Raw genomic sequence first — 18,688 nt, 5'->3', positions numbered from 1 at the left:
CTGCTCCCCTGTTACTGGTTGGTTTATGGGTTTATGAAGCACATGGGAAAGCACATCTGCCTGTTTTATCGAGGGTTTAAAAGATATTGGAAAAAAACGCAGGATATAATTTAAAAATGGTGTTGCAAGACAAGCACTTACATACATCGGGAGGAAGATGGTGAACTCCGGTGGACCTGATCGGGGAAGCGACACATGCAGGAAATCGGGCGCAATCAAAGTGAATCGCGGCAGATGTGCATTCCAGTCGGACACTCCTGATCGGGGAACACGCATGGACGGGTAAGTAAATGTGTCCCATTATGATCCATCTAGTTCAATGGGGTGACAATGTGGTTACGTTACCAGGGTACAAGAGATTAGACAGATCAGAGATGATCAGTTGCATGAGATGCCTATTACATACTATCAGCTCTGCTACATATCTGCTCTCACAGATATGTGCCTGTCTCCCCCTTCCCCCAGATCACTTATCTCCTTGTAGTTTGTAGCTCCTCTCTGCTCACGATGTGCAGGAAGTAAATCAGTGAAATCTCCGTGCAGGGGGCGTGGCTACAGGCTCAGAGCCGAAAGAAACAGAAACTCAGCAAGCACAACAAAAATCCAAGATGGTGGCCAGATCCTAAAGTCAGAAGTTACAGGGTCGTGTCTATGGGCAACTGAAATTTTGTACAGCAGGACTGATAGAGACAGGTTGGAATTATATCTGCAAAACTCCATATTTTTGTTAATAACAGTGAATTGTTATCCTGATTATACTTAAGAAACTTGTCTTTGTGGGAGGAATACCCCTTTAAGAAACAAGAATGCGACACACAAACAACCTAAGTAAAACAAAGCAACTTTACTATATACTAAGCAAATACAACTAAGAAAACAATCCATTCCAACATTGAGGTCAAAGTTTCGAATAGATGTTCACTGATAACTGTGGTATTTTCAGCCGTGATACAGAATATACTGTGAGTGGTCAATTAGGTTTTGTCAGGTCTTTTTCACCACCCAAAACAATTCAGAGATGGAAGTGAATCTAGTAGACATATGAGCAGCCCCTTTGTTGACATGTGCAGAGTTTTTAACCCAAGGAGCTTCATAAAGTTCTAAAAATGAATCATAAGGAGGGGTGAGCTGACTCATACCTTGATGTTGGGGTTTGCCGTTCGAGCAAATCTTCTCTCAACCTGAAGCACCCGCAATTGGTTATCCCTTTAAAAACATCTGGCAGCATTTAAAGCGTCGCTTTCCCTAGAATTGTCACCTAATGATGAAGGAGCAAGAATCATAGGGAAAATGGAAGCGCGCATGCGTCAAAGTGTAACACCCACTATTGGCATACGCACCGGGGGTACCCGAACCGAACTTTCAGGTTGGGTTCAGCTGAACTCCTTCATCCCTAATAAGCTCCAGAAGATGTTTGAACCCATAAAAGCTACCTAAGAATGTTGTGTTGAACTGTTCCCTAGTCCAGTTTTTTCAACTTTTTGTTTAACTTTTCCTATCTATCCCAGATAGGACATGTGCATACACTTTTTAGCACCCATTAAGACCCTGCTGTGGCTGAGGTTCAAGAGCTTGAGGCCAGATTGTTGACTCTTGTGAGGAGGAGAGCATGTTACTCGGAGTCATTTTATACAGTGATTTGAGGATGGTTCTAGTTGCAGAGATCCAGTCTGCCTATCCAAAGCAAAAAAGTCCAAGTTACCTAAGTGTCCATGTACATAGCTGCATTGACTCATGTACATAGCTGCATTGACTATGGTCCAGCAGCTCAAATCCAGCCCACTGTCACAAGAAGCAATGACATTGTGAGAAATGTGCTGTTTACCAGAAAACCCTTTTAAAATAAGAACTGTCACCTAAAGGAGCAAAATAAAAAGAAATGTTTGGCAATTATTTTGATCTCATCCAAGTAATCCCTAGAATGCTTAAAAGACTTTCAGCAGTAGAAGACACACAATGACTGGAGTAAAGAGGACTTTATGGACTGTCATGCCACCACTGGTGCAGATAAACTTGACATTGGTCGTTACTCCTCCGACACTTGTAGACTGGCTGCCGAGATCACAAAAAGACTTTGTTGAGCACCCCCGAATGGCTGTGGAGAGTTCTCCTGCAAATATACAAATACAATTGGTGGCCTAAAATATTCCAAATACAGTAAAAACATGACATTATATATAAAAACTTATTTTCTGTACCTGATATTTCTGTTGACTGGAGAAGACACATGTTCTCATCCCCGGTGCATTGTATGGTGTCTGACGTGTAACACCAGGTAGAGTCAGCAGTTATGCAGGATCTACAGGTCACTCCATTGGAATTAGAGCTTGGGGTTGGCACTAGAACCAAATAGGAGATGAAGAACTTTTTTACTTTATCTTATGATATAACCTTGGCTTAAATACCTTATAGATTTGGTCCCACACTTATCTCTAGAACAGGACTATCACGACCCACTCAGATGTTAAAATATTTGAGCGCTGTCAGGACAGCACTGCACGTACGACAGAGAGTAGGTAGATCCCTCGAAACATTGGAAAATATTTTGTTGATTTTGGATTTCATTACATTCTTATCCGGTATATCTTTCATAAAAACATTTCTTTCAACCATCATTGTTTCTATTACCATATTCTGTGATAAAAATCCTCAAAAAATGTGTTAATTATTTAGTTTACAAATAATTTAGTTGGTTTTGCATAAGAAACTACGTAATCTGTGGCTAGACTTTCTGTAGTCTGTGAACTTCCATAGAATACATTGACATTAGGCGTCCTCCCGTGCAGGGGTAGATTATGACTGCCATGGTCCCTGGGCTGTATGGATATTATAGCCCCTGCAACTCTGGAATCACTTCCTACATATGCTACTTCTTGGGGTATGGAGAATGAGTCCCTTCTGTCTGCTTTCATTCTGTGGTTTCAGTACCTTCGCAAAACCTTCAAAGGTCCTAAAATGGATCTTGTGTCCATGTGTATTCAGAGCACGAATATATGTATGGGGATTTCATGGGTGAAGGCCATTCTCAAAATAAAATGTGTTGGGTGGTTTGGGTGGCCATGGGTCTTAGGATACTACACAAACGGCCTATATTATAAAAATCTATAAGGGAAAAAAATCTGTCTCCAAAACATATGCTATCAGACTAGATTGAAATATGTTTCCAAAGCGTTAATTTGTTTTAGGTGGGATCAAGGTCAAATTGATCAAGCCCTGAATATTAATGGTACCATCTCCTTTACATTTCCTCCCAATACACACAATGTGCTGGTTCCTAGAGCTGAAAATAGAGTTACAGTGGGTACATACATGATTTACAGTATGAGTTACAGAATACAGAGTATTCTGACCCCTTTCAATTTTTCACTTTTTTAATTGCAGCCAATTTGTAATATCAAAACAAATTTTTTTAAGCTTTCATATCTCCCCTCTGCATCTCTGGAGCTCAGCCATAGGGATCTTGCAGTTATTCTTTACCTCTCACACCAAGGCTCTTCTCCCATGATTTCTTAGATTTGTGTCATACCACAATTCTGTCTCTAAGCTCCTTGGGCAGTTCTTTAGACCTCATGATTCTCATGTGCTGTGACATGCACTATGAGCTGTGAGGTCTTATACATACAAGTGTGCGCCTTTCCTAATCAAGTCCAGTCAGCTTAACTAAACACAGCTGGATTCGAAGCAAAGGGTCTGAATACTTATCACCTTGTGATATTTCAGTTTTTCTTGTTTAATAAATTCGCAAAAATATCTAAATTTCTGTTTTTTATCTGTGAGGATGGGGACAGAGTGCACATTAATGAGCAAAAAAAGTTTTTGATCTTACCAATTGGTTGCAATGAAAAAAACACTGAACGTTTCTATTCCCGTTCCTGTTTCTGCATTGATCTCCTGTTGTGACCCTGAACTTGACCTCTGACTTTCCACCTACTGTACCTACTGTATTGGTACTTCGACCTTGGCTGCCACCGTGAGCTGGTTGCACCTGTGGAACGACCTGGTGGCACCACGCCGCAATAAGACCATCCTGCTTTGCAGCGGGCTCTGGTGAAGACCAGGTGCCACTTAGATTCCTGTCCCAGGTGTTGGTTAGTGCTATCTCCCGTGGTGGTCCAGTGGGTTTACTGACCCTGAGTCCTGACAGTTACCATATCTTATATCCAACAACATAACATGCTCACATAGATGGGAAACCTATGTCTACCTAGTGGCTAAATATAGACACAAATACTTCAGAGAGTATTTTCTTTCTTTTATAGTTATTTGGTGGCACATCTCTAGACATATGCAAAGAAGGAGAAAGTAAGGTCAGACAAAACTGCATTGTAGAAGAAAGTAGCAATGGAAGACTTACCTGTAGGAAGAATAGGAGTACAATTGTCTGTATCACAACAGGAGATGCCCGTTTTTATTGTCGCTTGTGCCATACTTATGCTGCCATTGAAGCTGCACTGAGATGTAAGAGTGCATGCTCGGATCAAAGACACCGCAGTGGTCCCACCTAAAAATAAGCACATTTTCTGTTTTGAACAGGTTGAATTGTTGGAAATTATGTGTCACATTTGCTCCAGTGTCCAATGTACTCTATATGTGCCAGTAAGTTATTATTTTTTTTTTTACTTTTATCTGGCAGTCTGAACTGGGCTCTAGTGGGTGACTGGTCTGATATCTGCCACACCCTTTACTCTGTTCTCTGCAATTGTCTTGAAAGAGGTAACTCTGTGTCTCTGTGATCACTTGCTCCTTCTACCTGCGGTAAGGCCTAGCCTTCCAATATAATATCCAGCACAAATGGCTGTAAAGCCAGTTCACACTGTTCTGTCCATGTTTTGCTATCTTTTTGGTATTTGATCTCGGCTTGTATTTTCTTACTTCTCTTTTTGTATTGTGAGTCTGTCATAGTTTGCTCCCTCTGTTGCTGACTTGGTTTGTCCATGACGCCGTATTGTCTTGTTATTTTTTCACACTTGGCATAGAATGGTAACGTCACCTAGGTATTGGCCACTGGCCAGGGTGGACCCACTAGTTAGGCTGGTGACAGATTGGGGGGCTCAGTGTTAGGGCTTACTGTCCTTGTTTGTGTCCTGCCAATATAAAATGGGGCTTACTAAGGGTCCCGGATCGGACTTTCATCGGATTGTTTGCTGTTTTTGGGATTTGCGCAGCTTTGGCAGGTATTTAACAGGTGTCTGGGTTGAGATCAGATTTTGGCGCAACTGCCCTGGCTTCCATGCAGTGGGTGTGCTGTCGGACGATCCGACTGATTCGGACTGAGTGCAGGATTTTACTTTCAAATGATGTCGCAAGACTTACATGCACCAGGAAGAAGGTGAACTCCGGGGACCTGAGCGGGGAAGTGACACATGCAGGATCTCGGGTGCAGGATCTTAGTGACTCCCTGCACAGCGCATTATACACGGACAATGCACTTTCAGGGAACTGGCCAGGAATGGGTAAGTAAATGTGCCCCAATATGTTTGAAATGAATCTGATTGATCTGTGTCCACCTTCTACCTCCTCCAACTCACCAGACTTAGCAACTGTGTATGTGGATCCACACGAAGAGCCAGATGGACAAGTGATACTGTTACCAGAGCATGAAGAGGATGTAGCTGAAGCACACGCGGTACACGACAGAGCAGAACCTGAGGAGATGCCACACGGTCAGTACATCAACCATAACCTCTCATTTACATATTTATCTGCCTCTGAGATCAACAGCAGCTGCGACCCATGTATAAAATCTTATTAACACATTGAAAAGGGAAACAACTGTTATTATTGTTATAATGAAGCCCTCACACAGGGTCCGACTGGCCTAATGCTGTATCGGTGAAGCCGACTAACTCCTCCGCCAATGGCAGCTCAATAAGAATAAGATGGTGGTGCAGACAGCAGTCAGCTCTCCACACCATCACTGTTTCTCTGCTACTGCTATGTGCAGCATGTACGATAGGACGACGTAATCCAGCCTGCCAGAGGTGAGGGACACACACGCTATGAAGGTTATAAAATGGGCAATACTAATAGAGGAGAATCGATATGGGCCAATGAGGGGATCAGATTATGTAGGTGAGATGAGTGGGCCACAATTTGAGGACGGCAAAATGAAGGGCACGCGAGGGGGTTTACAATATATGGAGGAGATGAGGGGGCCACAATATAAGGGGAAGATGAGAGTGGACAAAATATGGGGAAAGTATAAGAGGGGCCACAATATGAGGGGGAGTTTAGAGGGGCTACAATATAAGGGGGAGATTAGAGGTGCTACAATATAAGGAGGAGATGAGAGGGGCTACAATATAAGGGGAGATTAGAGGGGCCACAATATGAGAGGGGCCACAATGTAAGTGGGAGATGAGATGGCACCACATTATGAAGGGAAGATGAGATGGGTCACATTATGAGGGGTTCATGAGGGGGCAATATTCCGAGTAGATGAGAGGGGGCCACAATACGACAGGAGTTGACAGGGGTCCACAATTTAAAAGGGAGATAAGTGGCCACAACATGAGGGGGCGCTAGGGGAACAACATAATGCTTTTAATTAATGGGTCCATCTAATTCCGAATCAAAAGGATGGCATCACACGTTCATTTTAAAAAGCAACGCGAAGGCTGTTATGAGGAGGTTTGCCTAATTATATTTTGCAATAATACACAATGGAAAGTCCTCGAGTGAAAGCACCTTAAGGCTGTGATTAAGGAGGACCTGTCACCCAAAAGAACACATTAAAGAAAGCTGCTCCTAGCGCCACCCCATTTTTAGCAGTGATAAACTTCTAGCTTTATCGGAACCATCTGACACTGCAGCGCTGTACAATAGGAACTGAGCCCACAGCGATCCGGCATATTCATGAGGGGAGGGGGGGTGGTTGGACTTCCGGGATTCATGGGACGAGGCACTGCTTCTTCCCCCTCATGGGGAGCGTCTTACCCCCATGAATACTGTTCCTATTGTACGGCGCTCAATGTCAGATGGTTCCGATAAAGCTAGCAGTTTATCACTGCTAAAAATGGGGTAGCGCTAGGAGCTGCTTGCTTACTTTTTGAGGGGTGACAGGTCAGCCTTAAAATGTACATGAAATATTTCCCTGTAACAGTAGGTAGGCCCCCTGTTCCGACGTTGTCCCTACATGCAACTATTAGTGGCCTATCCTTGGGGCAGATAATCAGTTGCTATTCCAAGCCAACCACTTCACTGTATCATAATTCTTTCTGTGGGACTGGTAGTTAACACAATAATTCCCAAATCGTTTTTTGCATTATAAAAATTCCAACATTCACCGTGCAGGAGACAAATACAATCTGTATGTAAGTCGAAACTGTATATTTTATTATTGTAGATCCAGACAAAAAAATAAATTTTCCCCCGGTGACAATTGGAGTTTCAAAATTTTTTGGCTGTAATTGGACTAATGATTATCAATAAAGCTTCATTACAGACACCTTACAGCTGATCATTGCAGCCAGGGACTATAGTAACATCCAGAGAGGTCACCAGGGGTCACAGGGGGCAGAGAGGTCCATCTTTAACTAGGGGTCATCTGTAAGTCGGGTTTCCTTAAGTAGGGAACCACCTGTAGTCCAATCTCGTGGGTGTGAAGTATTATAGCAATATAAAGTATCTATGTTTTTCATGCTTCACCTTCAAAAAAATATTCTGAGATCCACAAATAAAAGCTTTTTTTTTTGTGTCACAATGTGACATTCTTGATGTTATCATTTTGGGTAAATATGGCTTTTTTTGTATTTTTTTTTTAACATTACTATAACTTTACATGAATTATACTTTATTCTTATTGAATTTTTTTTAAAGTTAGAATAAGTTATCATTTTTAAAATAATCTAGTAATAATAATCATTATCAATAACAATGTTATGGATTTTCTAATTAGCCTTATTCCTTATTATTATTACTAACAACATTATTATAATGAATAAATCTGTAGAAAATGACTTACTTGTTGCGGTCAGAGCTGAGAGGAGACATAGAATTTTAACGAGGGAGGCCATTGTTCAAGTCTTGGAGACAGGTCCTGTAGACCGCAGTCTAGTTAATGTTCCTAATTTATAGATTTTTTGAAATTATTTTTTGTGGGCAGGACAAGAGAAAATATCTCAAAAATGTAAAAAAAAAAGTTTGAATGCAAAAATTCAAGTTTTCAAGGGAGTGTTATTGCATAGTTACATATTTTATATGGTTGAATAAAGAAACCCATCCATCAAGTTGAACCAAGTTGTTTTAATCTTTCCTCATACCTGAGATTTTAAGATCCCATGCCCCTTATCATTTTGGCTCTTCGTTGAACCCTCTCCAGCTCCAGGGCCTCCTTTTTATGGACCGGAGCCGAGAACTGGACGGCATATTCCAGGTGAGGCCGAACTAAAGCCTTGTACAGTGGTAATATTACATCCCTATCACTAGAGTCCAGACCACTGCAGATACATGACAAGGCCTTGCTGGCTTTAGAGGCAGCTGATTGACATTGTGCTGTTATTTTATATATGCTCTATTAATCACCCAGGTACTTCTCAACAAGGGACTCTCCAACATTTACCCCAAGGACATATGTTGCCTGTGGAATATTAGCTGCATAACCTTATTGTATTACACTACCATACATCCCAACTAGAGATGAGCGAGTATACTCGTCCGAGCTTGATGCTCGTTCGAGTATTAAGGTACTCGAAACGGCTCGTTGCTCGGACGAGTGTTTCCCCTGCTCGAGATCGAGCATTTAATTAAAAAAACACAGTGAAGAACAATGAAGAATAGAATAAAAACAGTGAACACAGGATCATTTAAGTGAAAAACACAGTAAAGAACACAGTGAAGAATAGATTACAGATGTTCGGCACATCTGCTTACTTGTCGGAAGATACGCGCGGAACGGTGCGAACAAAATAGTATGTGAAGAACAATATATATATGTGTGAAGAACACATTGAAGAACACGGTGAGCAGGACAGAGACACCGGGGAGCAGCACAGAGACACCGGGGAGCAGCACAGAGACACCGGGGAGCGGCACGGAGACATCGGGCAGTGGCACGGAGACATCGGGCAGCGGCACGGAGCGGCACGGAGACATCGGGGCACGGAGACATCGGGGCACGGAGACATAGGGGCACGGAGACATCGGGGCACGGAGACATCGGGGCACGGTGACATCGGGGCACGGAGACATCGGGGCATATACAGGGACTTTGACACTAGTTTAGGTGACTTTATCTTAAGATTACTGGGTAGGGCAATGGATCTATTCTTGGAGACGGAAGATGCAAGATAAGAAGGCTTATTAAGATTTCATAAGGGTGCGTTCAGACATAGAGTTCTCGGCTCTACAAGACGTACTTCACCATCATCACAATGGGTGTATCACTTTTCAACTACTTTATTGCCAGCAGCTATCCCCCTACAGGCACATGCGTGTTCAACTGAGCATGCATGTGCTATCCATAGGGTGAAGGGAATAGTTATATCATATCATAGAGTAAAGGATTGAAACCCATCATGCCTTGTCTTATATTGTCCAACATAAAATAATTGAACATTGGCAGAAGTAGTGATTTTGAAAGTAGATGATCCATAAATATAGTGATGGTAATTGATATAACAATCGGGGCACGGAGACATCGGGGCACGGTGACATCGGGGCACGGAGACATCGGGGCACGGAGACATCGGGGCACGGAGACATCGGGGCACGGAGACATCGGGGCACGGAGACATCGGGGCACGGAGACATCGGGGCACGGAGACATCGGGGCACGGTGACATCGGGGCACGGAGACATCGGGGCACGGAGACATCGGGGCACGGAGACATCGGGGCACGGTGACATCGGGGCACGGTGACATCGGGGCACGGAGACATCGGGGCACGGCAGCGGCACGGAGACATCGGGCAGCGGCACGGAGACATCGGGGAAACTTCAGTGGAAGAAGAGCAGCGGATCCCGGGACAGCGTATCTCCCGACAAGTAAGCAGATGTGCCAAACATCTGTAATCTATTCTTCACTGTGTTCTTCACTGTGTTTTTCACTTAAATGATCCTGTGGTCACTGTGTTCACTGTTTTTATTCTATTCTTCACTGTTCTTCACATCTGCTAACTTGTCGGGAGATAATATACGCGCGGAACAGTGAAGAATAGATTGCAGATGTTTGCATACATCTGCTAACTTATCAGAAGACATTCTTTTTTAATTAATTAACACATTTTATTCCCGAACCATGGTCCCTTTGAAAAATGCTCGAGTCTCCCATTGACTTCAATGGGGCTCGTTATTCGAGACGAGCACTCGAGCATCAGGAAAAGTTCGTCTCGAATAACGAGCACCCGAGCATTTTAGTGCTCGCTCATCTCTAATCCCAACATTTCCGGAAGAAATAGAGGAACAAAATGGCGGCACACGTAGCGTTCCCCCTTAAAACCTACCCCTAACCATGCCCTAGCCACACCCCAAATTTGTAGCAGCAAACATCATGATTACTGTGTGAGAACTGCAGTTCGGTCGGCAGAAAGGTAGTCCTTTTCTTTGGCAAACCCTGTAACAGAAAATAGCACCCAAATGTCCGGAACCCCATTGTTTTCCCTTTTGCAACACATAAAAATTTTAATATAAAGCGATCAAAAGATCATATTATCACCAAAATGGTATTAATGTAAATGTCATCGAATACCACAAAAATGACACTTTAAACATCTACTTACAGAAAAGTATAAAAAAGTTATTGGTCTCAGAAAAGATTTACTAAAACATAAAACCTGTCTACATTTGTTATCTCCGTGATTGTACTGACTCGCAGCATAAAGGGGAGGAGTCATCTGGAGTGCACAGTGAAAGCCGAAAAAACGGGACCAAAAATAAAATTGTCGGGTTTTTTTTTACAAGTTCTCCCCATTTGGATTTTTTTCCAGCTTCCCAGAGCAAGCAGGGCCACATCTGCCATGAGGCAAGATGGAAATCTTGCTTCAGGCGGCAGATAGTGGCTCTCTAAGCAGGGCGGCGTCCCGATGCACAGACAAACCATCCCAGCAAAATCTACACCGTGTGCTTACCACCAGACACTCCTTCTGCTTCCTCCCACAACATGCTGACACCGACTGCAGGAGTGCAGTGAGAGCAGTAAGCAGTAATGCCATCTACTGCAAGTACTTGCCGCCCTGACTGCTCCTGACATGAAAGCTGAAGCCAACACTGCAGTTTCTAGCAGCCACTCACATTTGTCATGATTCTCGGGTGTTATACCAGCGATCGCTGCCGGCAAAGCTGCCGGCAGCCTCAAAAAGATAGCCGCGCATGGGCGCCGCCATCTTGCCTAGGATCGTCGCTCCCCGTGACGTCATCGGGGAGCGGCGATCAGTCTCCATGGTAGCCTCGGGTCTTCCGAAGACCCGAGGCTATTTAGTTTTAACCCCTTCATTACAATGTGCTGATAGCACATTGTAATGAATGAGGAGGAAAATCCCCTGTAGTATGGCAGTATATGATAGGATTAATCAGACAACCTAGGTCTAAATTACCATAGGGAGTCTTAAAAATAGTAAAAATTAAAAAAAGTTAAAAAAAAATTATAATAAAAAAACCTAAAAATTCAAATCACCCCCCCTTTCCCTAGAACTGACATAAATATAAATAAACAGTAAAAATTATAAACGCATTAGCTATCGATGCATCCGAAAATGCCCGATATATAAAAATATATTAACAGTTTTACACTGCGTTTAACCCCGTAGCGGAAAATAGCGCCCAAAGTTGAAAATGGCACATTTTGAAAAATATTTAAAAAATCTATAAAAAGTGATCAAAAGGTTGTAAAGTCCTAAAAATAATATCATTGAAAATATTATCAAATGTCGCAAAAAATGACATCCCCCACAGCTCCGTACACCAAAGTATAAAAAAGTTATTAGCACCAGAAGATGGCAAAATAAAAAAAAAAAAACATTTTTGTACAGGAGGTTTTAATTTTTGTAAATGCATGAAAACATTATAAAACCTATACAAATTTGGTATCACCGTAATCGTACCATCCCAAAGAATAAAGTAGACATGTCATTTGGGGCGATCAGTGAAAGCCGTAATATCCAAGCCCACAAGAAAATGGCGAAAATACGTTTTTTCACCATTTTCACTGCATTTGGAATTTTTTTCCCGCTTCCCAGTATACAGCATGGAATATTCAATGCAATCACTATGAAGTGCAATTTGTTACGCAGAAAACAAGCCATGAAACAGCTCTTTACACGGAAAAATAAAAAAGTTATAGATTTTTGAAGGTGGTGAGTGAAAAATGGACATGAAAAAACAGGAAAGGGCCCGGTCCTTAACCGGTTAATACATATATTAAATAGTAGTGGGCCAAGCACAGAACCCTGAGGTACACCACTCATAACTGGTGACCATTCCGAGTAGGAATCATTGACCACAACTCTCTGGATACGATTCTTCAGCCAGTTCTCAATCCAATTGCAAATGATTTCTGCCAAACCAATAGCCCTAATTTTACCCATCAGGCGTCTATGAGGGACAGTGTCAAATGCCTTTGCAAAGTCCAAGAACACAATATCCACAGCTGCTCCTCCATCCAGGCACCTGCTCACCTCTTCATAGAAGCAGATCAGGTTAGTCTGACAACTTCTATTCTTAGTAATATTTGTAAATATTGGCACAACTTTCGCCTTGTGCCTGTCACTTGGCACCGTACCAGTCATTAGGGAATATCTGAAGATTTTAGACAGTGGCACAGCAATAACAGAACTGAGTTCCTTAACCTCATGCCACTCAGCAGCAGATATATCCACTACTGAGCTGATGCCGCTTCAGCTCGAAATCAGTTGGCTTGGATTGGTATACACGGGGTGTCAGCTGTAACTAACAGCTGACACTGCATTGTAACACCCATATTCATAGTGAGCATTTAAGTTACCTGCTTGGAGTCTCTCCCCATGAATGGCCCCCCACGCTGTCTTTGGGGGGTGCCTATTGTTTCTATGGCAGCTCTGAGGTCCGATCCTTGGGCAGTGCCTGTAAGCTACTGTCTGTGATGGGATCTTAAAGTGACAGTGTCAGCCTAGGTGCATATGCTGACTAAGCTAATGCCCTGCAATACATCAGTATTGTGGGATATTATCATGAACATGCCCATGCCCATGTCCCATGGTGGAACTAATAATTTATTTTTTTAATTAAATGTTCTTAAATAAAAGTAAATTAATAAAAATGTCCATAAGCGCCATAAACATATAAGGAGACATATAATGTGAAAAAAGTAAAAAATCATATCACAAACCCCACATATATAGGATCACCCCATCCATAATGAGCTGTAGAATCAAAAAAATCATTATTGAAGTTTATACATTTATAACAATGGGGCACAGCAGCCCAAAACAATGGAAAATGCATCTCATGGCTTGTTGTTTGTGACATGACCTACATTTTTAATAAAAATCCGTATTTCATATCTAATTTAGAATGTTATTTTATCTTAGATATGAAATAAAGATTTTTTTCAATTTGAATTGGTTACTGAACATTTTTGAAAAATGTTTTAAAAGCTGCAACTCGCTTTTACTAGTGAAATGGAGTATGTCCGGTTCTCTGAGACAAATATGATGCAGGGGAATGTTGCTCGCCGGGCAAGAAGAGTGGAGAAGCTTTGAAAGGTTATGTCAATGGTAGGAATTCACTATTGAATTAAGTGCAAGTCAGTAGCAGATCAAAGCAACCAAAAATCAGTACGTTAGTAGCCTTGCCCTGTGGACATTGTGGGGCTTATTTACTAAGGGTCCGCGGATCGCACTTTCGTCGTGTTTTCCTACTTTTTCGGGATTTGCACCGCTATGATTGGTATTTAACTGGGTATTGTGTCGCACGCAAACTGATTGTGGCGCAGCTGCACTGTCGTTCATGTGACACAAATCGGAGGGCATGCCGTCGGACAATGCGACTGATTCAGACTGAGCTCGGAATTTAACTCTCAAATTGTGTCGCAAGACAATGCACTTACATGCACCGGGAAGACGATGGTGAACTCCGGGGGACCTGAGTGGGGAATCGACACATGCAGGATATCGGGCGCACAATCTTAGTGAATCACAGTAGAGTGCATTATACACGGACAATGCACTTTCAGTGAACTCCCAGGACCGGGTAAGTAAATGTGCCCCTGTATGTGAGATGCATCATCACAGTAATGTCAGGCTTTGTGCTAAATTTGATACTTTTTTTTACTTTACTTTCTTTACTTTCAATCCATTTTTATTCATCTAACTCAGTGGTGGCGAACCTATGGCACGGGTGCCAGAGGTGGCACTCAGAGCCCTTTCTGTGGGCACTCAGGCCATTGATCCCAAGACAGAGCTCACCAAACAAGACCAAATCCACCGAATCTTCCTGCAGAACCAGGCAATTTAAGAGATGCTACAATCAGCACTATTTTAAAACGACACTTCATTGGCTGTTGGGAACTACTGTAAAAGTGAGAAAGTGTTGATAGAACTGCAGTATCTTTGGAGGTCATCCTACTAGACCCTACATTCTTACTGTACAGGGAGACCCTGGTGAGAAGCTACAATGATAGTCTGAATTTGCCCTCCTTCTTTCAACTGTATTTGTGGCCTCAAGGGACCGATACAATTGATAGATGTTGAAGAACAGGTAGCAATAAGTTACTGCTTAAAATGCAATGTTGGCACTTTGCGGTAATCAAGTGAATTTTGGTTATAGTTTGGGCACTCAGTCTCTTAAAGGTTCGCCATCACTGATCTAACTCTTCATCTAAACTATGCCAACTTCTCCCGAGAGAGACAAGACTTATACTATCACAGATTAACAATCTGTCCTCAGACGCTTTGACAAATACGTGTGACATAAATAACTTTACCGTTTACTGACAATTTTAAAACACCTTTCTGCACAATTTTCTCGATAAATGGCACCGGTGGCTCCCACCTCGTGGTCCAGTTCTATTGATTGACGGATAAAATAATTCTATTTTAGTGATAATGAGGTACAGATCGAATTCAGAATTGAAAGCAGTGTACAGTGCTGAAAACATTGTCACATCCTTTAACATAGCTATGGTGCCATTACCACCAACATAAGAATATGCCATTTATGTCCCTCTGTGCCTGTCCTTTGATCGGACATATTAACATATGAGTTTCGGTGTGTTCTATTAGTAAGCAATTTCTCATAATACAATATCACAAAGTTTTCTGCTAGTCCCAGTGACATGGGGGATTTATTAGGGCTTTCTGGCATTCGGACAGGAATTGCACTTTGTTTGCCCCCAGTACATCACCTTCATGCCATGTGCCCAAGGAGGAGAGTTAAAAGGGCATCTCTGGTGGTGGAGTGGGCTGGTACTGATCATTCCTGACCAGGGACTCTGCACTACCTATAACTGGCCATGACTACAGTGCAATTGTACTCCAGGCTGGACCTAGCGTAGAACTGCCTGGTGGTACAATCCCCACTGGATATTTCATGAGGATAAAGTCTTTAGTGGGAGCAAGAGGGTGGGGTTCACATCCTTCACATCAAGACATCGTTCAGACGGCCATTTGTGGGGATGTATACGCCCCCATAGACGGCAATGGCATGTTCTATCTTTCCCCGTGTCTGCGTCCGTTCGCCACTGTTTTCTATGAAGGTGGGAGGGGTCACCTCCTCCTCTCCAGCGCACGGCCATATGAATGTACCGCCGTGTGAATGTACCCTAAACTGGCACACCATGCACTAGAATATGCTAAATCTCCCACATAAAGGGACATTTATCATCTCCATGCATCTCCATGCCAAATGGGTGTGGAGGGGGGGGGGGTGAAGGGGTCGTGGCTGGCAGCAGGGCATCATGTAAATGTTCACCTTCAACTAATGCCAGTGAGCAGCCCCCTACCGGTACACCAGCGGCGCCAAAGGGGTTGGGCTTCCATCATAGTCTGGTGCACAAGCGCAGGCATCTGAAAAATCTCCCCCATAATGTCCATCCGTCTACTGAACTGCAAAAATGCTCAAAAACTGTGCTGTATTACTACTGGTAGAGCGGGGTATACGGCTGTTATGTTGCTGTGTGCGGCGTATCCTGTGGTGAAGAGGGGTGGATGATGTTAGATCAATGGTCTTGGTTGTGGCCTTACACTTGTGAATGGGGTGATATATGTAAAATACTGTCAGAATATAATGTACAAAGGGGTCGGGGGTAGGAGTTTCCCTGTGTAGATGTATACACTATGGTCGGCAGGCAACAAGTGGACATGGAAAAGATGAAATGTAGTTGTTGGGATGTCACTATGGTAAGATAATGAAGTGCAGACCACAGAACAGTTGACAGGAGAAATACTGACGACACAACCACAAATCACTGCTCAAATATTGTTACTGAAGTATAGTATGAGTCTGTGGGGATTTCCAGACTGTGGGGATCGGTTTCGATTTCTTAGGTCCAACTGGTTTTTCACATGTATGACATTCGCTTTAGGCTACTGTATGTAGAGCTGAAGAACCCACCCTAGAGGCAAGAAATAGAGTTTGCATTTTGCTTTGAAAATTCTGAATATCTGTCAAGGTTCAGCAAAATATAAACCATATGCTGTACTTATCGGAAAACACTCCAGCCATAACAAAGTTTTCCCATTTGGTCCATTATGGTGCTCCATGTGCCCTTCTCTCATCTGTTCTTTTCTTACTGTTTCTATCTCTATAGATTACAATGCAATGATATAGATAACATAGCTGAATGTGTTCAGGACTGTAGATACAGATGTCTCTTAAACAGAAAAGAGATGTACAAGATCGCCCCTGTTCACTATCGGTCCCTCCATCCCAGTCTGTATTTGTACCCAAGTGAGTCGACCAGCATGTGGAATGTGCAGAAGAGATCTGGGATCAGATTATAGTCAAGACATGCATTAAATCACATAGAGATCTACAAGGTCTACAATGATTCAGGCAGTTGGAAGCCAAAAGAGGATTTACAAAATACTAACAAAATGATTAAAATTTGGATCTTTAGGAGCAAAACAGTAACAATGAAGTTAAATGACAAGAAGCTGGAAAACTAAGCATATGCTAAATAGCTGTCTCATACATAAAGGTAACTAACACCTAAGATGATTATAAAATGATGGTAGCCTCACAATCGAAGCTTTAGCGGAAGGGAAGTTATAGAGCCTGAAGGCCAAAAGTTAAAAACATTTTTATTCTTTTGCTCAGAAGGGTTCGTAAAAGTCATTTAAAAGGGTTTTCCAAGGAAGCAGGTTGCTGATCGGTGGAGTCTCAGTGATGGAACCTGCACAGATCACGAGTATGCGGTCCAATGGGGTCCGATGTACCCCGTCGCACCTGTTGAGGGTCTCATGGAAATGCTGTACTAGTGGTCTGTGAGGGTCCCATCACTGAGATCTCCACCGATTAGCAAGTTAGACCATATCCTAGCAGCCTGCCAGCCCCTCTAGTATATACCCTGCCAGCCCCCTCTAGTATATAGCCTGCCAACCCCCACTAGTATATAGCCTGCCAGGCACTGTACTATATGGCATGGCAGTCCCCAATATAATGCCTGTATGAAAAAACAAAAAGTGTACTCACCTTCCAATGCCCCCCCGGCAGGTCCTCCTATATACATTGTGGCTTGACATTAGAATGTTAGCGAGCGGCTGACGTCACGATGCCTGTGACGGACCGGGCCACAGAGCCGATGCCAGGGCCGTGATGTATAGAAGAGGACCTGCCAGGGGGCCTCGGAGGGTGAGTACACTTTTTAGTTTTTTTTCTTGAGTATAAGCAGAGTTAGGGTTTTTCACCACATTTTTTGTGCAGAAAAACTTGGCTTATATTCGAGCATATACAGGTAAACATGTACTTACCTCCCGACGCCCCCTGGGAGTCCCTGCATTCAGCTTCCGGCCAGCCGACCCTATTCACAGCATTATATATACAAGACGGATGGGTGTCGGGTCCAGTCGAAAGCTGAATCCAGCGCTGCTTCTGCGGCCATGTTTGTTTACATGTGGCAAGGACCGGAGCGACAGCAGCGCGGGACACCCAGAGGGCACCGGGAGGTAAGTACATTTTTATTTTTTAAAGAAGCCCCTCCCGGCCACTTTTTTTTTTTTTTAAGTCTCGGACAACCCCTTCAACAAGCAAGGTCTGATATAATTGTGTTGCATGCCGCATGTTAAAGGTGCACAAACAAAAAAGTGGTGCCCTCTGTCGGAGCAATGCAGGGAGCACCAGACTCATGAAGAAAGTGCACCAGAAATCTTGAATCTGGAGCCCCCTGCATACTACACAGGACACTGTACACAGGGTCTTTTACTAAGGGCCCGAATAGCGTTTTTCCGTCGCGTTACCCAAATATTTCCGATGTGCGTCTATTTACCCTGAATTGCCCCGGGATTTTGGCACACACGATCAGATTGTGGCGCATCGGCAGCGGCATGCACACGACGGAAATCGGGGGGCGTGCCCGTAAGAAAACCCGACAGATTCGGAAAAAACGCCAAATCAGATTTAAAAAATAAAAACTATCGCTTGACACGCGCTTACCTGCACCCAGGGTAGGACGGTGAACTTCAGTGAACTCCGATGCAATTCAGCGCAGCAGCGACACCTAATGGACATCGGGCACACTACCTTAGTGAATCGCCGGAAGACCTGAATCCTCCACTGA

At 43.2% G+C, this 18,688-nt stretch overlaps 1 protein-coding gene across 1 annotated transcript; it reads right to left on the bottom strand.

The window, feature by feature from the left end:
• Positions 1-829: 829 nt before the first annotated feature.
• On the bottom strand, positions 830-8,062 carry LOC140134595 (uncharacterized). Its single transcript, XM_072155029.1, has 5 exons — positions 7,964-8,062; positions 5,529-5,645; positions 4,355-4,501; positions 2,199-2,339; positions 830-2,110 (listed from the first exon to the last, which is right to left on the bottom strand). Exons 1-5 carry the CDS (start codon positions 8,013-8,015, stop codon positions 1,926-1,928), a joined length of 642 nt encoding a protein of 213 aa, XP_072011130.1. The 5' UTR covers positions 8,016-8,062; the 3' UTR covers positions 830-1,925.
• Positions 8,063-18,688: the final 10,626 nt, after the last annotated feature.

The sequence above is a fragment of the Engystomops pustulosus genome, chromosome 6 (assembly GCF_040894005.1).
Source record: "Engystomops pustulosus chromosome 6, aEngPut4.maternal, whole genome shotgun sequence".
NCBI lineage: Eukaryota > Metazoa > Chordata > Amphibia > Anura > Leptodactylidae > Engystomops > Engystomops pustulosus.
This window is presented reverse-complemented; position numbering and strand designations above follow the sequence as displayed.